Below are 20,594 nucleotides of genomic sequence, written 5' to 3'. Positions count from 1 at the left end.
GGAATGTGTGTGGAGATTGTATGTTTATGCAAGGCTCGATAGTCATGTACATGTAAAGCAGCACGATAGACGTACTCTATAAATCACATGGACGCTGTTTTGAAACAAAATTAATAAAGAGAAAATGAAGGTCACCCGACCAGTTTATTTCACCTAATTGACTGCCAATAGTTTACCAGAAGCAAACTGACTGTAGATCTACAATTGAGAAACTGATGAAAGAAAACTTTTCAAGCTGTGTCCAATTCTTTTATCAGCACTAATCCACAGCTTTTATTTTTCAATCTCCAGTTGGAATGTAATTTTGAACCCAGATGGATTAACTGGTCTCTTTGTCTAAAGATGTCATTGGTCTTTGCCAGTTAATCCTTACAACGGCATGTCTAATTATCATTACAAAGTGTCTTAGAGAACTATAAAAATCAGCAGGGCATCTTCACACGAGCAATTAACATAAATTGATAAATGTGTAATTTAAATTTGCTAAATCCTCTCATGCGTGAAGAAAATTAAAAGAGGACAACCTCTGACAGCGGATTGTTTCAGCAAGACAGAAAACATCAAGATTTCAACGCTCATTTCTGATTGCTGATATATTAAGGAGGGAAGGAAAAGAAAGCAGAAACACCAGTATTTGCTTGGATCTTTTGACAGAAATGGGAGTTTGACAATCTGGACACAATGCTTCAGTCATGAGGATACAGTAGAAACACAAGAAAATAACTTGGTCAACAAGCATTTTGACTGGTTAAATTCAGAAGTCCATTAGAAAATACAATACTGAAGATTAGTCACACATTTGCATTCAGACAGTATCTAGGACACAATTATCTGACGTGAAGTCTTCATACTTTAAGGAATGAAGATGTATCTGTTCTCAAGTACATAAAAAAGCATATTACCCGAAAGCACAAAAATATACGAATAAAAATAAGTGAATAAGATGGGTATACACACTGTAAGAGGCAGACTGGGAAGCCCACGTACCCCGATGATGCTGTTCAACTCTGCCATGGTCACTTGCTTTGCACGTTCCACAGCCTGTGCCACCTGTTGTTGATGCTCATTCACAGAAAGAAGATTCTTGTGTTAAATCACTGATCTTCATAACTAAATCCTACTGCATTTAAATCGGAAATATAGTTTGTTTCATTTATCATTATACTAATGGTGTACTAAAGTGGAAATATGTAGATCAAACATTAACCAGAAAAAAATTGAAAGTTGTGCAGTGCTGCACATTAATGCCAGCGTGCAGCGCCATAGATGCGCTTAAGAGAAACCTCAGCACAATGTTCATTCTGTCTGTGTGAGCCTCAACAATAAGTGTAAGCAGAGGTCTTAACTAAACCAGGTTGCACCATCATTCAACGACCACACATACCCAGCAGAGATCACTGGATGATGTTCAGCAGTAAGAATCCTGGCTCGTCTCTTTTGCATCACTCATTCACTGAACAACCCATCACAAAGCAAAAGAGATTTTAAGGGCTATTGTAGCCCTGGACCAATATCCTGGTTGAGATCAATTAATTCAGCACAGACCAGGAATTAACGTGGGATTGGTCTGTATACTCACACCACACCAGAAAATGTACTCCACATGTGATTGTTGAGGAGGGTAAATTTGTTCAAGGGGTACAAATAGTTCTCAACAGGTGTTATTTTTGGGCCCTGGAATAGGATCTGAGAAGTAAAGAACTACCATCATTTTCCTTGGAAAAATGTTTATAAATTAAATGAAAACATGATGAAATGTCATGTTTCAAAAGTTATGAGGAAAACACATTTAAAACAAAGTCAAAGTTTTCCACCTCAACTTAGGGCATGAACTGCAATATTCTGCACATTGGGTTATAACTTGCATTTGAAAATACGCCTTCCCAAAACAGTAACATAAACTCACAATATTCATCACTAATGCTAACTAACTTACAAACACAGAACATAAATGTAAATTAACTGAACGGTCTAACGGGTTCACTTACTTCCTGAGACAGAAAGGGAATCACTTGAGCACAAATCGTATTCAGCCGTTTCGCTATTTCTGTCTGGATAAGAAGATGATAATTGATTAATGACAAAAAAAATTTAACATTCAGTTGTCAAACATTCAGTGAATAGGGAAATACATTACAACAGAGCGAATTATATTGCGCATATTTTATGATATTCCTGAGAAAAATTCAAATCTTGGCCAATGCCAACACAATGAGACCAAATTCTCTTTTTGAATTCATATAGTGCTCTTTCAAATAGTACAACTGCACTTTGACAACATGGTGCAAACGTCAGTATTTTCTTTTTTAAGGCACAGATAATTTAAACAATTTTCAAGAGGATAAAAAAAACAAAGTAAATAATACCCAACCAACCCAAACCCAGCCACATGGTTTACATACACTATTCCCCAATCCCCCCCCCCCCCTTCCCCCCATCTCTGCCGACAGCTTAATTTTCCCCAAATTAGTTGATAAACGGCTGGCACTCCGGGCAAACCCGAGCATCGATCCCCTCAGGGTGAACTTGATCTTCAAGCCTGAGAAACCCAGCCACGTCACTAACCCATACAGGGGTTCTGAGTCCCTCCGTGCCAACAAGATCCGTCTCTGGGATATCAGAGAGGCAAAGGTCAAAACATCAGCCTCTCTCACCCCCTGGACTCTTGGGTCGTCTGGCACACCAACAATCGCAACCTCTGGACTCGGAACCACCTGTACCATCAATACATTTGACATGACAGCGGCAAATCCCTGCCAAAATCCCCTAAGCCTTGGACATGCCCAAAACATATAGAAATGATTTGCAGGCACACCCGCACAGCGCCTACATCCGTCACCCACCCCTTCAAAGAACCTGCTCATTCGAGCCACACATTCGAGCCACAGTCATATGCGCCCTGTGGACCACCTTGAATTGTATCAGACTAAGCCTCACATATGACGAGGGAGTGTTGACTCCCACAACCCCCCTCCAATTCCCTGCCCAGTTCTTCCTCCCACTTTTGCTTCGCCTCCACAATCGAAGCTTCCTCCCATTCCATGAGCTATTTATAAATTTCCGAGACCTTCCCCTCCCCCACTCCTGTTTTCGATACTACCCTATCCTGTAACCCCTGGGGCGACAGGTGTGGAAAGTTCAAAACCTACCTCCGCGCAAAGTTCCTCGCCTGCAAATGACGGAATCCATTTGCGCCGGGCAGCTCACACTCCTCCAATTCCTCCAAACATGGAAAGCCCCCATCTATAAACAAGTCCCCAAATCGCTCAATCCCAGCCCCCCAAACCTCACCATCCAGCCCCCCTGGTGCAAACCTGTGGCTGCCACAAATTGGTGCCCATACTGACACCCCCTCCACCCCCATCTGCTTCTGCCACTGTCCCACACCCTCCGGACAGCCGCCACTACTGGGCTTGTGGAGTACTGAGCCGACGAGAACGGCAGAGGTGCCATAAAAGTGCCCCTAAACTTGTGCGCCTACATGAGGCCACCTCCACCTACTCCCATTTCAACCCCTCCCCCACTACCCACTTCCTGAGCATTCCTATGTTCGCCACCGTGGTATTTTAAAAAATTCGATAGGGCCAGTTACCCCTCCCCTCGATCCTGTTCCAGCAGCACCTTCTTAACCCGCGGGGTTTTACCCGCCCACACAAACCCGGAAATCGCCACATTGACCCTTAAAGAAAGCCTTGGAGATAGAAATAGGCAGGCACTGAAATACAAAACTAAAACCTCAGGAGAACCATCATCTTCAGTGTCTGCACCCTCCCCACCAGTGACAGCGACAGCATTTCCCATCTTCTGAAATCCCCATTCATCTGCTCCTCCAACCGAGCCAGATTTCGCTTGTGCAGCTGTTCCCACTCCCGCACCACCTGGATGCCCAAATACCGAAAACTGCCTCCTGCCACCTTGAACGGCATCTCCCCAATCTTCTCTCCTGTCCCCGTTCTTACCCATATTCAATTTATACCCCAAAAACCAGCCAAATTCCTCTAGGATCCCGATAATCTCTCCAATTCCCCCCACCCCCAGTAGGTCAGAAATATACAAAAGCAGGTCGTCCGAGTATAGAGAGACCCTGTGCTCCACCACCCACCGTTCTATCGCCTGCCAGTCCTTCGATGCTCTCAGCATCATCACCAGTGGCTCTATAGCCAAGGCAAACAACCGTGAGGACACTGGACACCCCTGCCTCATCCCCTTGTGCAGCCTAATGCCTCCTTAATTCCACTTGTTCCCCCAATACTATCCCACCCTAACGCCAGCCAAGGTGTGGTTCCATCTGCAGTAACAATGAGCCTTGGACATCCCACTGAAATGCAACCACACTCTCCCTCCCCCCCCCCTCTCCCACCCAAAGTTCTGTCGACACCCATTCCCCGACCTGGCTCCTTTAATTTCACAACATTGACCGTAAGATGTGTATATTTGTAACTGACTGACAGGTTTTCAGAAAGAATGGGAAAATGCTTTTGTGCCTTTCATTACCTTTCAAGTTATCCTACATCAGTACACCTGGGTGTTAGTTCAACATCTACCTGAACAGCAGACTGGATTTTTACAGTTGTGACGAGTCCATGGCATATCCAGAAAGGGCGGGTGGGCCCAGATCTGGAAGTGCTGAGTTCAAATAGACCCCATTTCTCACTGCAGCAAGATCCTAATCCTGAAGTGTCTGAATCATGAAGTTTAACAGGAAACATAAACGCACTTGAAGGGCAGCTAGAACTGTCAAGTTAGTTAAATTGTTTGCCATTTAAAATTTGAAGAAAAGATCCGCTTGGTTATGTCTGGGAGTTAGACAAATGTCTTCTAGTAGTTTCAATAATGGTTTGCTGACATAACACTGCATTTCTATAACATTTTGTATGGTTTCAAGAAGCAATTAGATATAGCACTTAGGGCAAAGGGTATCAAAAGGATATGGGGGAAAAGCGGGATTAGGCTATTGAGTTGGATGATCAGCCGTAATCATAATGAATGGCGGAGCGGGCTGAAGGGCTGAATGGCCTCCTCCTGCTGCTATTGGTTTCCATGTTTCTATAACATACCCATGATGCTATTATTTTAATGTTATTAATACTTGACATGATCTATCATTATCACAATGGGGGCTTTGATTGACAGCTCATGGAGGCACTAAAAGGATTGGCTGTCATTGATGTGGGGTAATGGACACAAATGTTTGATTTGTAATGAACCAAGTGCTTGAGGGGATTCAAATGTATGGAATCGGTTTTCATGAATGGGACCTTATAGTGAAGCCTGTAATAGAAATGCAGCAATTTATTTAACCTCAACATGGCTCCCAAGTTCTGCCCATGGTGGATACTGGTTGAGTAGACATGAAAGGTATAAAGACAAAGGATGAGTTGGCACTACGTTGCATAAGAGCTACATTTGTTATCGGTTGGCCTGTATGGGCATCGGGAGTGGATGGAGGGGTGAAGTCTAGAGAACATCGCACTAAGTCCAAGGGGACCAAGGTCAGCCTTTTTATACTGCCCGATCTGCATCTGCCATCAGTGGGCCTGAATAATTAATGTTCCACCACCCCTGCAATGACGATCCCACCATTTGGGACACTTTTCCAAATTTCCTGGCTCTGCATACCCACCACAGGAGCTAAAGTCCAGGCCAGCAACTCTGTTTAATTGTGCAGCATTCATGCCAAATTGTAGTGGAACATTTCAATATTTGTTTAAGTTATTTTCTAACACACACTGCAAATAATAGCCAGATGCTCGGAAAATTGACCTCACTCCCATCCCATAACAAGTTAATTTTTTTTAAATGGTGAAGCAATATCACAAGTGGTGGCATCACAGCCTTACACTTACCTCAAATTAAGGTTTAGAATAGTTTTATTTTAAATCCCAATGCCATTTGACTTTGGGGCATGATTTTCAGTCACCAACATGAGTTACTGAAACAATCATGTCTTTTTTTTTTTAAATTGACTAGTTTGACATCAGTCTACCTAAAATGCTCACCCCTGATCTGGCAGAAGATCAGCTTAGCTTAGTTGGCTGGACAGCTGATTTGTGATGCAGAGTGAGGCCAACTGTGCGGGTTCAATTCCCGTACCAGCTGAAGTTATTCATGAAGACCCGCTTTCTCAATCTTGCCCCTCGCCTGAGGTATGGTGATCCTCCGGTATGGTGATCCTCCGGTATGGTGATCCTCAGGTTAAATCACCACTAGTCAGCTCCTCTCCTCAAAGGGGAAAGCAGCCTGTGGTCATCTGGGACTATGGTGGCTTCACCTTTTATACGTACAAGTGGGATATATGGCTGAAGCTTGATTATTGATCAGTACCCAGCCAAATGATCTTTCTTGTGGAAATGGTTGAGGTAGTGCTCTTGGCCTCAGTGCCAGTGAGTGCAAGAAAGACGTACCACTCCTACTAGTGATCAATATCTAATGATGCCCGATGAAACATAGATGCACGTCCAGATGTCAGGAGAGGTCACATCATATCCAACTCAGATGCCACCCTATGGTTAAATATCCTACCATTCACCAACTTAGCCATCTCTTTAATGACAAAAATGCTAGCACAAACATAACAAATTTTCAAAGGAGTTCACAGAAAGGGGGAAAATGGGGAAGGAAATCTCTTAAATGTGCGTCCTTGAACGAGCCAAATAGTTTAGTTAAAAGCATGCATTTGAAATTACACAGCACCTCTCATCTTCAAGACATTCCAAAGTGCTCATAGCCAATGAATTACTTTTAAAGTGCAGTCACTTTTATGTCAGGAAACACAGCAGTCAATTGTGCGCAAGGTCTCTCAATCAGATAAACACTAGTACTGGTAAAGGGGTAAAATGTTGGCCGAAACCTTGGAGAACTCCAATCTAATCTGTTAGTGCTGTGAAAGTATGCTGCTATAATGTTGTGAAGCATCGCAATGCTCTTTAATAACAAACTACTTAGTAACTTTTTTTATACCATCTTCAATGTGTGCGGTGGAAGAGCGTGTTCTCAAAAATGAAAATTGCTTCTTAAGGCCTCAAACAAACTTCACGTTAGATGTGCAAAATTAACCCTGGAGCTTCATTTAAATCCAACGGTGGTGTGTACTTGAAAAATGAAATGAAAATCGCTTATTGTCATAAGTAGGCTTCAAATGATGTTACTGTGAAAAGCCCCTAGTCGCCACAGTGGCTGTTCGGGGAGGCAGGAATATAACGAAGAGGGTATGGAGAAGCAGGAAGAGACATTCATGCATCCAAAGCAAAGCAGAATCTGGTCAAACTAGTCACCGACTGCAGAATTAAAAATGAACAGGTTAATCTGTCTGAATGCAAAAGGGTGCTGAAGAGTTTTCGGATTTTCTTCAATGGCCATCCAAAACAGTGCATTATTTAATGCCAGGACTTCAGACAATGCAGCACTCCCTCAGTACTGCATCCAAGTGCAAACCCAGATTATTTATTCAAATCCTGGCAACCTACAGACTTGATCAGCAGGGCTATCACTGGTAGGATAATGATAGGAATTAATCGTCTTTTTCAGTGTCTATACAACTCCTGGTTCATTTGCAATGACTGTGACAATGCCATCAGGTACTCATCTTCTGCCCCAATTCGAGAGTTCAATGGACAGGACAGGATAATCTATTTACAAAACATTATTGAACTAAATCCAAGGCTATCCTAAAAGATTTGTATTACACGTCAAGAACTAAATGCTTCATTCTTCAATATTTTGAAGTCACTTCAAAATGCATTTTCAGTGTGTCAACCATTACCCCGAAGGCAAGCTCCTGTGAACTTGCCATACAACTTCACTAATTGAGCTCCAGTATGCAGTTGCCCCATTTTTGTGCACACACTCAGAAACAGAGCTCTGCACCATTGTTATCTCCTTCTCCATAGCATATGTGAAAATGGCCTTTTACTGAACATCCGGGAAACTAAGGTCCTTGTCCAACCAGCTTCCACAGCAAGACACCTTTCCCCATTGATTAAGATCAGGTGAAATTCTGGAAATTGGAAACAATTCCCATATCTTGGGAGCCTCTTCTTGATGAAGGCAGGCATAGACGACAAAATTGTATCATTGATTCCAAGGTGTAGGCTCAGCCCCAGAGAATAAGAGCATCGGAAGATGGGAATCATAAAACAAAGACTTCAGGTCATGGTTTACCGGACAGCAGTGATCCCTGTGCTTCTACTTGCTTCGGAGACTTGGACAACCTCGAGCAGGCACCTCAAAGCACTGTCAAAGTGCCAGCAGTATCTTTGGAAGATCCTCCAAATTCAGTGGCAGGAAAGGCGGTTCGACAGCAACCTTCTCTCCCAGGCCAACATACCAAGCATCAAGGCTCTATTCACTCAAAACCAACTCTGCTGGACAGGAATGTTGTTTGTATGCTTGATGCCAGATTCCCAAAATAACTGCTTTACTCAGAATTTGGTTGTGGCACAAGACTCGTAGGAGGGCCACCGGGTCATTTTAGGGATGCCCTTATATCAGCCTTGAAGAGTTCAAACAATCCTGCAGTCTCATTCAAGCCCTTGGCTTGTGCCTGAACAAAATGGAAGAGATTAATTCAAGAAGACACTAAAACACATCGAGAAGCTTCACCAAAAATGTGTAGTCAAAGTCAAGGCATTGGACAGTGCACAAACCTCCCAACAACTCATCAACCTAATCTCCAAACACCACCTGCTCCACACGTGGCAGTGCCTGCAGATCACAAATTAATTAACCATCTCAAAATCAAGCAAACCAGAGTGGAAGCAAATCATCCTCAACCCCGAGGGACTGCCGAAGAATAGGAATTCTTGCCATAAAAACAATTCTTTCCAAACGCACTAATTATTTAGAAGTGACACACCAATGAATAGTAAGTAGGTACACAAGATTTTCATTAATGCAAATGGGTTGGATTGAAATAGAATCAGAACAATAGAATATGATAATGCAAATGATAGCTATACTCAGTTGAGCAATAAAGCAATTTGCAAGCCACTTTGTGAAGTATTAACAGCAAAACTCTCCTCAGAGTTAAAGATGCGAGGGAGGGAAGGGAAATTAATTTTAACTCTCGATATATACCATCAACATAGAACATTGCAACAAATTCAGATACTGCTGCCAAAATTCTGCTTTCAGTACAGACTGAATCTGACTGCCACACTCCTATATACTTTAACTCGCCACAAAATAAAAGGATCAAATCCATTGCTCAGTTTTGACTAACAACTAGTGTCCTCCATAGTACTCATGTCAATAACGAGGGTTCTATGTTGTTGCAATAGAAAGACAATGAGGGAGAAAAACAATCAGCAGCAGTTGCTGGGAAGGTCACTACTATCGCCATCATACTTGAAACAAAAGAAGATAATTTTGGTCATTAGAGGCAAATCATCTCAGCCCCAGCATATTGTTACAGGCGAGTTCATCAGAGCAGGACTGAAGGCCCAATTATCTTCACTGACATTGCATACAGTCAACAGTACCATGCCACTATTTCAAAGCAAAGAAGGGAAGTTATTTCCCTATATCCTGAATGTCCTATCCCTCAACAAAAAAACCCTGGTTTGTATCAGCATGTTATTTGTGGGAAATAGCTATGTACAACTAGGTTGCAGCATTTCCTTTAGTACAGCAGTGTACTATTCAAAATTTCAAAAGTAGTTAAGAGCGCCTTGTCAAGGTGCTCTATAAATGCAAGCATTTCTTTCACAAGGGGGAATGTTCACTGATAATTGCACCATGCTTCACTCCATTCAGACGTCCTCAGATATGGTGAAGCAATCCACATCTATTTGTAGAAAAACCTGGGCTGATATGCGCACATGTACCCAAGACTCAAGTGCGAGGCAATGACCTACTCCAACAAAAGAGCTACCACATCTCATTGGCATTCAATAACAATCCCACCTTGAATACCCATCAATATCCTAGGGGTCAGCATCAACCAGATGTTTAACTGAACAAGCCACATAGGTGGAATGGTGACTAGACCAGGTCAGAGTATGACTATTTTGCGATGAGTGGTTCATCGCCTGACTTCGCAAAGCCTCCTCACCACTTACAGGTGTGATGCCAGGATCCTTTTAAAGCCAGGAGGAACTAAAGACTTGATATACAAGACTACTGCACTTGCATCATATGCCCATGAATGTAGGAAAACAATGAACATTTTTACCTTTTAAAAAGCATACAATATGGACAATTTACCTTAACAAAATTGACTTGAGGGGTCATGTGCCCTTTGCGGTTTCTGGACACACGAGGGCAACTCATGAAATTAAAATGTAAATGATATTTTGGTCCATAGGCTGTAGCAGATCACTTGAGGAATTATCAATTACTATTGACTAAATGATTATAGAAAATGGAATTCAACAATCACCTCAAATTTACGGCGGGATTCTCCAATAATGGGGCTATGTCCCCACTCCTGCGTCAATACTCTATGGATGAGAATATTGATTATGCGGTCACATGACCAAAACCGGCTTGCGATAGCAAAATCATTCCAATAAGATCCCAGAAAAGTCAATCTGAGATCAGGACCGCAGAAGAAAGCCATACCAGCCAGCAAAAAGGAGAACCTTGCCTCGAAACTCACTCACACGCAGAGACATAGGGCTAATTTGTTTTGCCTGCAGAAATAGATCTTCACTATGAGGCTCAACTACAACTTTGATCAGAAAAACCAGAATCCTCCCACCTCCACTTTTTATTCAGTGAACAAAAAGAGAATCTTTCAGGACAACATTTCAACAACCTTCATTGGAACTGATGAAGAATAAAAAGGTCACTTCTATTCAGAAATCTAAATGCATGCTGCATCTTCTGAAATAATCCTTTCTGTTGCATCTGCAAGTGTGCACATTTGTTTCAATCTATTTTTATTTAAAGGCCTGATTTGTTCCTGTTCTTAAAAGTCACAATACTAAAGGGGTTAAAACACATTCTCTGAAATACATCTTGTTGTGGTCATCGATGAGGGGAGAATAGGGCAATTATCTCACATTTCTCCTGTCTGTACATTACACCTCACTCTCAGCAGAAACGTTATGAACAAACATGACGTGGATCTTTAGCTAATGTTGAGAAATTAATAAGGAATGCCTTTTCCTTAGAGTATTAAGTACCTCCTCTTCTGTACTTATAGGTGCCTATGAAATGTGATCAATGTTGCTTTTAGTTTGGTTAGTTACAGTAATTTTTTTTAAAACATGAAACCTTGACATTTGATTCTGTGCATTGGTTACCAGGAAATTCATACACTTTTTAAAAGTTGGTCAGCCTCGACTGGCATCGCAACAACATCTGAAGCAAATATTTTTAAAAGCCCAACTACCAGAAAGAATGGTAGACTGCTGAACCCCTGCCTCAAAAGTTGGAGGGAACATCACTTACGTTTCAGTGGTATTGCTAAAATATTGGAGCCAATGGCAACAAAATGCTTCACTCATCCAACCTCTGACACAAAGATTTTCTTTAAAAGTTTCAAGAAGCAGAAATTTCTAGTAGGCGGGGAATGGGAAGTTATGCCTGAAATTTGCTGATGTCAATAGAGGCCTTATTTTTCTGCTAATCTCAAAGCAAATATAGGCACAGAGAATCATAAATTAATTAGGATCCAAGGAAACCATAGAGCTGTTAATAAGTATGAAAGTTTTAATGTCCTCCAAACATTATTACACAAAGTAAAACCAATGTCGACTCCAAAGCATCAATGTAGTCTTCAGATGCCTGAGGAACAGAGATTTGATGAGCAAGACCTCAAACACAGCACCAAACCTGGTCTACAGAGCAGCCGTCCTGTATGCATCTGTAACGTGGACAATGTACAGCAGAGACCTCAAATCCTTGGAGCGATACCACCAATGCTGCCTCCGCAAAATCCTGCAAATCCACTGGCAGGATAGGGGTACCAATGTGAGCCCCCTCTCCAAGGCCAGTATCCCCAATATTGAAGCACTGGTGCAGTGCAGTGCAATGCTTGACCAGTTGTGATGGGCAGGCTACATTGCTTGCATGCCCGAAACAAGACTCCCAAAGTGCTCTACACGAGCTCCACAATGGCATGTGATCACCAGGAGGGCTACAAGGACACGCTGAAAGCTCCAGAAATAAATCCCCACTGACTGGTGGGAATTACTTGCCTTAGAACGCACAAGCTGGAGAAAAAGCATCCGCAAAGATGCCAATCACCTCGAGTATCGTAGGGTGGAACACGCGGAGGCCAAGAGTAAAAACAGAAGGGGAGCACAGAATCCAGAGCATTCCACCCATCCACCTCATCAAACAACATCTGCCAAATCTGTGGCAGAGTCTGTGAATCCAGAATCGGACTATTCAGCCAGCACAGAATCCACCTCCCTGGAGTGGAAGCAAGTCATCCTCAACGTTGAGGGACTGCTTTTGAAATGTATTCAAAGAAGCAGACAACAGAACATTTTCAAAGTAACATTTTATGTTGGTTTTCATTTGCACCAATTTCAAAGTAGCTCAATTGCAGGAATTCTGCACATACAGCTCTTCAGCATTTGGTGCAGGGGAGAAGGGAGGAGCCATTGTTAATAAGTGCAAATGCATGTGGGTTCTTGCCATACAAGGGTGGAAAGGTCCTAAATAGAACTGAAGGCAAATTATTGACCTGGTTAGGAAATTGGTTGAGCAACGGGAGACAAAGTATGGATACAGGACAGGTACTGGCAGGATGTGACTAGTGGTGTCCAACAAAGATCTGTGTTGGGCTTCAACTATTTACCTTATTTATTAATAGCTTAGATGCTTGCATGGAGAGCCACAGATCAAAATGTGCAAATAAACAAAGACAGGCTTCATTGTAACTGAATACTTCCATCTACAAAGAGATATTAATAGATTACGTGAACAGGCAAAAATGAGGAAAATGGTTATCAATGGCACAGCATACTTTGTAAATGGTGAGAAGGTAAAAACAGCGGTGGTCTAAGGGTTCATACACAAAGAATATTAAAATATCATAGACAGGTGCAGAAATCATCTCAAGGAATAATGGAATGCAGGGCTTTATTATATCTCGGGGATTAGAATGCAAGGATAGAAGTCAAGCTTCAACTATACCGAGCCTTAGTTAGACCATACATCGAGTATTTGTTCAGTTCAGGGCTCTAGAGCCTAGGAAGAGTATGTTTGTCTTGGAGGGCTGCAAACTAAATTTATCAGCATGATACCTAAACAAGGATGAAATTGTGAGGAAAGATTACACAAACGAGGGATGTATCGTAGAAGGTTAAGGATGATTGACGTTTAAGATATTAAGAGGAAAGGATTGTTTCTCTATACTTATTCCTTAGATTGGGCAACGACTAGGCAGCATGGCTTGAAAATTAATGGCAGATATGGCATGAAATTAGGAAACATTCTTACACATAAAAGGGTGGTAGAAAGTTTGGGACTCTTCTGCAAGTGGCAATTGATGTTCAGTCAATTGTTAGAATTAAATCTGAGATTTTTGTTAACCAATGGTGAAAAAAAGAGAGACAGCTTGTCACCATTGCTCAATTGTGTGATGGGCAGAACATATTTTTGGACTGGCGGGAGCATCTTATTATTTTGAATGACACGTGAAGCAAGCTGCTTCATGCTGCTACTATGCAATGGTCATACAAGTGGTATCTTGATTGATAGGATGCTGCCATCAGTACAAAGCGTTATTCTGCCTACCACACAATTAAACCAGGGTGTACGAATTTCACTGTTCATGCAATGCTAGGCGCGTAGGCCACATGTTTCAATGATTGGTTGATAGAATCAAACATGTTCCTTTGGCTGTTCATAATAGGCAGAGTACAGCTATATTCAACCAGTTAAAGTTGCAAAGCCCAAAATAAAGCATCGTCTGTTCAATGTGATTGGGCAGTACTTGCTAAACAATCCCAAGTGCACTAATAACTACACTAACAACCAATTTAACATAACCGTCAAGCTTGTAACATGGCTGATTTACACTGGCCAGAAGCGACATACATTCCTGTTGCTTTCTCCATAGAAAAGTTTCAGCCAGAGTCAACTTGCCAACCAACTAGCACACCTTTTTCTTCTGTGGTATAAATTGTTGCGAATGTTTGAAACTTGGCATTCTTGCATTTGTCCTATTAGTACAAGGCTTTGACAAGATGTCTTTCTTTTCAGAAATATTCAAGTTCCATGCTGCCAACTGACTGCTAACTAAAAAGCTATTAAGCAATATGGGGCTATAGTAGGTATTTGAATTAAGGTCACAGATCCGCCATGATCTTGAACAGGCTCTGGGTACTTAATGATCTACTCATCTTCCTATGTAACAGATATACAAAGTGCAGTGCATTAAGCGTGAAGTATTCAGCTCAAACAAACTTTAAACATCTTCTTAAAGTATTCACAATTTAGAGCAAATTATACATGTTACCTTGGATTGGTTCAGATTCAGAAGGGATCAACAACAGTAATCTTTTAGCAAAATAATTCAGTTGCTGATCTATCTGCTCAAAATGTTTACGTTAGAAGTATGTTCTCCCATCCTGTTGAAAGGCAGGAGAACAATAAATGTTTGTAAATTCTTCCCACGGGGCAAAGAATACAGGATTGTAGTTATCATCTGCTTGACTTTGGAAAAAAGGTGAACTTGAGGAGATCGTGAAAAACAAAATCTCATGGAAGGAGGCAAACATATGCAGATAAATCTAATAACTTCTATGATTTAGTTACAATAAGTGATTGCAGGTTTTTTCCGCAATGGTTAAAAAAGGGAAAAATTGTGACAAACCGCAAGAAGTCTTCACTACATCTATCATGAGGTCACTGACCCCATTTCTACTTAACTGCTGACTATCCAATTTACCTTCCTGGCTCCCCACAGTAAATGGACCCATTTGCTCATGTACTGGTCTTCGCTTCTTCCTGGAAAAACCAACACCATTGAGCCCTTTGCAGGTCTGACAGTAGTTCGAACAGGTAAACTAGTGGTTAAACTGGAAGAATTTACGTGATGTGCGATTAGTAAAATGAATAATTTTAGAACACCTCGAAGACTTCCTTTAAATTTATTTTGATTAACTGGCCACACAAACAAGTCCCCCCCCCTCCCCCCACACCCATTATTTGTTCATGGGATATAGGTATCACTGGCTGGGTCAGCATTTATTGCCTGAGGGCATTTCAGAGTCAAGCATATTGCTGTGGATCTGGAGTCACAAAAATGTCCAGACCAAGTAAGGATGACAGATTTCTGCACTGTAGGGATTCTATTATTTCTTTCCCTAAAGAATGAACCAGATGGGTTTTTACGACAATCCTGCCGTCATTAGACTTTTAATTCCAGATTGTTATTGAATCCATAATTTCTCCACCTATCATAGATGGGTTCGAACCCGGGTCCCGAGAACATTACCCTGGGACTATGCATTACTGGTCCAGCGACAATGCCACTGCGCCAGTGCTTCACCTGCAGATTTCAGGCTTTCCACTTCAGCAAGCATGGATCATGGGTTCACTGAGCAGATAGCAGTTCATGCATCTCTTACAGAGGTGGATATAATCTACCTAAAACGTAACAGAAAAAGTCCACAATCTAGTCCCTTTGAAGGAATTGATGAACCTGGTGAGATGGCATTGTTCTGATTAATGTGCAGCTGCCCCTTATCAATTTTTCCAGAAGAATAAGTTGTGTATTTAAAGACATTCAGTTACATGGGCTGCAGAAATCCGAATCTAGCAGAACAAAGGCTTTAAAATTCTAACCTTGTTAAATAATTTTTAAGCACAGGATTTCAATGCAACTAGAAACCCGGTGTTGTCATGAAGCATTTAAAAGGGCAATTGTGCTCCAATACAGAACTGGTGCACAATGAATCAATTGAAGCTAAAATTTAATTTAAAAACTGCAGACTGATGTCACTAAGCTGTTGCAAAAGAATTTTGTTTTCCTCAAAGAGGAATAGAATAACAGAATTTAATTGAATTGCCACATTTTATCCAAAGAGCCTTTTTTACTAAATCATAATGGTTATCCTTCAGATCAAAGGTGACTGAATAATCAGACGACAGACCAGCCTGATGACTTAATCTTTTTATCAAGGTTGTAGCATGATATTGTCTGGCAGTGTCACTCACAGTTTGATTTTTGCATTTTTCTTCAGCTCTCTCCTCGACAGGAATTTTTGAAGGAACTGACATACTATTGTGGTTAATTCACTATCACATGGTGCTCATCAGAAAAATAGCGTTACATATTTGGTGATTTTCTCATGGAGGATATTTTGAGCATTTCCAACAAACACAATCATATTTCAGCTCAATTTACCATTCATGGAATAATGTGGAGAATAGTTTTTACTTTTGAATGAAACAAAATGGGCGCGATTCTCCCAGCCCCGCGCCGGAGAATCACCGCAACCGCGCCCCGCCGACGGCGCGCGATTATCCGAGGTGCGGGGAATTTGTGCCATTTGCACCGGCGCATTTGGCACGGCGCCGGTCGAGGGCTGCTGTCCGTGGCAAGGCCACCGATTCTCCGGCCCAAATGGGCCGAGCGGAAATGGCAGAGTCCCGCCGGCACCGCTCGCCCCTGAACGCTGCCGGCGGGAACTCTGCGCAAAGGGTCCGGGGGCGCCTCCGATGGGATCAGGCCCGCGATCAGGCCCACCGATCGGCAGGTTGGCCTCTCTCTGCTGCCCCCCCACCCCCGGCCTACTTTGTTGTACAGCCAGCCCCTGAACCCCCACGCCATGTTGCGTTGGGGCCGGGGTGCTGAAGAAGTCCCCTGCGCATGCGCAGGTTGGCACGGCGCCCATTTGGCACCAGGAAGGGAGGCTAGAGCAGCGTGAACTGCTCCAGCGCCGTGCTGGCCCGTTTCGCGCAGTCGTGAAAAGCGACAGCGTTCACGACGCGTGAACACTTAGTCTCCATTTCGGAGAATCGCGCCCAACATATCCAAACACTAATTATCACAAATTAGAAGTTACACTTCCCCAAATACCTTGGAACCAAACTATATAACGATCCTCTGTGGCTCAGGTGTGGCTTTTCCGTCACTGAGACAGAAGGTTGGACCTTCGAGCTCCATTCAAGAGACTGGAGCACAGAATCTAAACTGACCCTGCGTAATACTCGGAGTGTGACACACTGGGCGAGATTCTCCCAAAACGGGAGAAATCGTAAAGCTGCCGTAAAACCCGGGCGGGTTTTACGGCAGCGCGCCCCTTCCCGACTGGGGACCGATTCTGGTCCCCGGTCGGGGCTAGCAGCCCGACGCCGTAGGCTCCGGCAAGACGGGCTTAACGAAAATCGTTAAGCCCGCTTGCCGGAGTTAGCGCCGGCTGACGCGTCATATGACGTCAGCCGCGCATGCGCAGTTTGGAAGACTCCAACCCGCGCATGCGCGGGTGACGTCATCGCGTTTTTGCGCGCAACCCGCGCATGCGCGGGCCGGGTTGCCCCTCAGCCGCCCCGCGAATGGATACTGCGGGGCGGCGGAAGGACAAGTAGTGCGCGGGCATCGGGCCCGCTGCCCGCGATCGATGGGCACCGATCGCGGGCCAATGGCACCCTTGGCACAGCCGTGGTACTGCCGTGCCAATCGGTGCCATGGTTATAAAAAGCGAGTTTGTGACGCCTTTTTACGAACGGCAAGACCAGGTGTGTTTGCCGTTCGTAAAAATGGCGGAAAGGGCTGGGACTTCGGCCCATCTAACAGCTGAGAATCGCTGCCGGCCGTAAAAAAACTGCGGCAGCGATTCGGGTCGGGACTTCGGGGGGGGGGGGGGGGGGAGAATAGCGGGAGGGCGGCAAAAATGTCGGGAAGGCCCTCCCGCTATTCTCCCACCCGTCGTGGGGGGCGGAGAATTTTGCCCACTATATTTCAGATGAGATATTGGGGCAAATGGCGTCTTGATTCCTTATGTGGACAGAAGATCCCATGGCACTATTTGAAGAGGAGCATGGGAGTTCTCTCTGCACCCTGATATGTATCATTCAAGCAATATCACAAAAAAAATGATCTTGCCTTTAGCTCTATATTGTTTGTGGGAATTGGTTATGCTGCCATGCTTCCTAAAATATTGACTGCATTTCACAATTACTTAATTAGTTGCAAAGCACCAAGCTCAATTTAGGACATCCTGAGGCCATGAAAAGCACTTTATAAATGTAAAGTCTTTGTTTAAGTGTTTATTAACAATTAGTAAAATACATAATGAAAGAATGCAGGACGAGATCTAGAACCTGTTGTGACACTGACCAAATCTCACTTGCCAGTTGACTTGACTTATTTGATCAATCCACTACAGAGATACACATCATGTTTTGAAGGTTTTCATTACATAGTAGCTCTTTCTCCAATCATTTCTCCATAAAATAACAGCTTTTATAATCAAAGTTATACATTATTTAAGTCACTTCCCAACGTCTGAAGGAGCTTCTAATTGCAAAGCTGACCAACATAAAAATTAATCACCCACTTTATAGCTACTTTACAGGCACAAATTAGGATCACTGCTAGAGTCGCCGTGGGACCTGCCTGAAGTACTAAAAAGGAGCACGTAAAAGGTGCCCTTTGAGAAAATGTGAGAGAGAGCAATGGACAAGGTATCAGTAAATATTAAGGTGCACCTTAAAAACACAACAATTGAACACTAGTTCAAGATTCCAACCAAATTGTCTATGCCTAAAGCAGTCATTGCTATAAATATTTAAAATGTATTTATTCTTTCTTTTACAGATATAAACTAATTTGAAAGCTGCACGATTGTGACTTGGCAGCATTAAGTACATTGCCCTCATTTCACTCTCAAGGCAGATTGTGAACCCATTGACAAGAGGAAGCTCTTGTATCTGTCTAGCAGCTCTTAGCCCAGCATCTCAAGTACCCTTCATTGTTTATGTTTCTAATGCAGAACACTTGAAACATGCCAGAATGTTTGCATTCATTTTTAATAGCAAGCTTAAGAGCAAAGCCTATCAAAAGAATGACAAAGCAATTCCATTCATCAGTTCCTGCTTCAGGGATGATGGCCTTTTGATTTATTCACAAACGACAAGCCCCTTACTGAAGTACTTTTCTCCTTTTGAGAATCATTAGAATTAACATGAAGGAATTCTGCTGCATTTTACATGATCAACGAGTATATGACATTTTGTATTCTTGCTTTGGTTCTCACTAATTAACAGCTTAGAGCAATGACCCAGAGTTTTTCATCCAAGCTTAAATTATTTGCTGAATATACTCAATGTGCAACAACTAGACTAGAAAGGACAGCTAAGAACTGCAACACAGCTTTCAAACTGATATTTTACCAGTAATTATGAATACTTTGAGCATGATTGCATTCTTATATTACAAAAAATAAGACCCAGACTTTGCAGTCAGTGGCAAAGTTATGGCACTCACCACTGACCTCAAAATAAAATATCTACCAAGATGTAGCAAGCTCCGTTTGTGTATGTATGTATGGGGGGGGGGGTGTCGCTTCAAAGTCAACATCACCATTTTCACATTCACGCAAGAACAGTTTCTAAAGCAAGCTGAAAAACATATTTTTTGAATTGGTCAGGCAGGGATCTCATGGTGTGTGGGTGGAGCTCAGCACAACACATCTTCAACGATTGAAGGATGGGGCACCTATTACTGTCTTGCTCAAACCATTGAGTACAGGGCTCAGCTTGAGTGCTGGACTAGAGAGTCTAATGCGCAATGAATGAGCTTGGCTCCTCTTCTAACTGGTGCATATGCAAGCAAGAATCAATTACGTTTTCGGTGCTGCAGTGCACATGGTTTAATTGGCATTTGGTATTTACAGAGATTATGTCAGAATGGATGCATGCTCCTTGAATCAATGGCCACTTTTGTTGTGCAGATTCAGTGTGGGCCTTACAAGCCTCCACTCTCCCAGAGCATTGATCATGGCATTCAAACCCCCATGCGTGCAGTCTTTTCATAGAATTTACAGTGCAGAAGGAGGCCATTCGGCCCATCGAGTCTGCACCAGCTCTTGGAAAGAGCACCCTACCCAAGCCCATACCTCCACCCTATCCCCATAACCCAGTAACCCCACCTAACACTAAGGGCAATTTATCATGGCCAATCCACCTAACCTGCACATCTTTGGACTGTGGGAGAAAATCGGAGCACCCGGAGGAAACCCACACAGACACGGGGAGAACGTGCAGACTCCACACAGACAGTGACCCAAGCTGGGATTCGAACCTGGGACCCTGGAGCTGTGATGCATTTGTGCTAACCACTATGCTACCGTGCTGCCAGTCAGGACAGACGTGTAAAGATGAGGTTCCATATTTTTTTGTAAAGGCCATGGGGGGGGGGGGACACAAACAAGGCTGACTTGGGTCTCTGACCATAATGAATACCCTAGTTGCAAGTGCGCATTATTGTCCGAGGGGAAAGATCAGCTACCTGTCATGCTCCAGGTGGCTTTGGTAAGAATGTGCAGACTAAGGAAAAGTCAAAGGCTGGAGAATGCATAGCTTCCTTCTATAAGGTGGAAGACAATTCAACATGTACTGCCATTGACTGCTCGTTTATATCAGTTCATAGATACAAGAAGAAGAAGAAGGAGTGGAGATGCAGGCTG

The 20,594-nt window shown here is 43.0% G+C and overlaps 1 protein-coding gene across 6 annotated transcripts in view; it reads right to left on the bottom strand.

Moving 5' to 3' along the window:
* Positions 1-20,594, bottom strand: part of LOC119970378 (transducin-like enhancer protein 1) — a 133,180-nt gene that overhangs the window by 89,610 nt on the left and 22,976 nt on the right. For 2 of the 6 annotated variants that reach the window (XM_038804895.1, XM_038804894.1), the window contains exons 5-6: positions 1,989-2,051; positions 958-1,062 (exon numbers count right to left, since the gene is read on the bottom strand). The exons of 1 other annotated variant lie outside the window; for it this stretch is intronic. In XM_038804895.1, the coding sequence (XP_038660823.1) occupies positions 958-1,062; positions 1,989-2,051 (168 nt within the window). The remainder of the gene's footprint in view (positions 1-957; positions 1,063-1,988; positions 2,052-20,594) is intronic. 3 more of the 6 variants (XM_038804898.1, XM_038804900.1, XM_038804896.1) reach the window with 2 other exon arrangements.

The sequence above is a fragment of the Scyliorhinus canicula genome, chromosome 8 (assembly GCF_902713615.1).
Source record: "Scyliorhinus canicula chromosome 8, sScyCan1.1, whole genome shotgun sequence".
In the NCBI taxonomy this organism is placed as follows: domain Eukaryota; kingdom Metazoa; phylum Chordata; class Chondrichthyes; order Carcharhiniformes; family Scyliorhinidae; genus Scyliorhinus; species Scyliorhinus canicula.
This window is presented reverse-complemented; position numbering and strand designations above follow the sequence as displayed.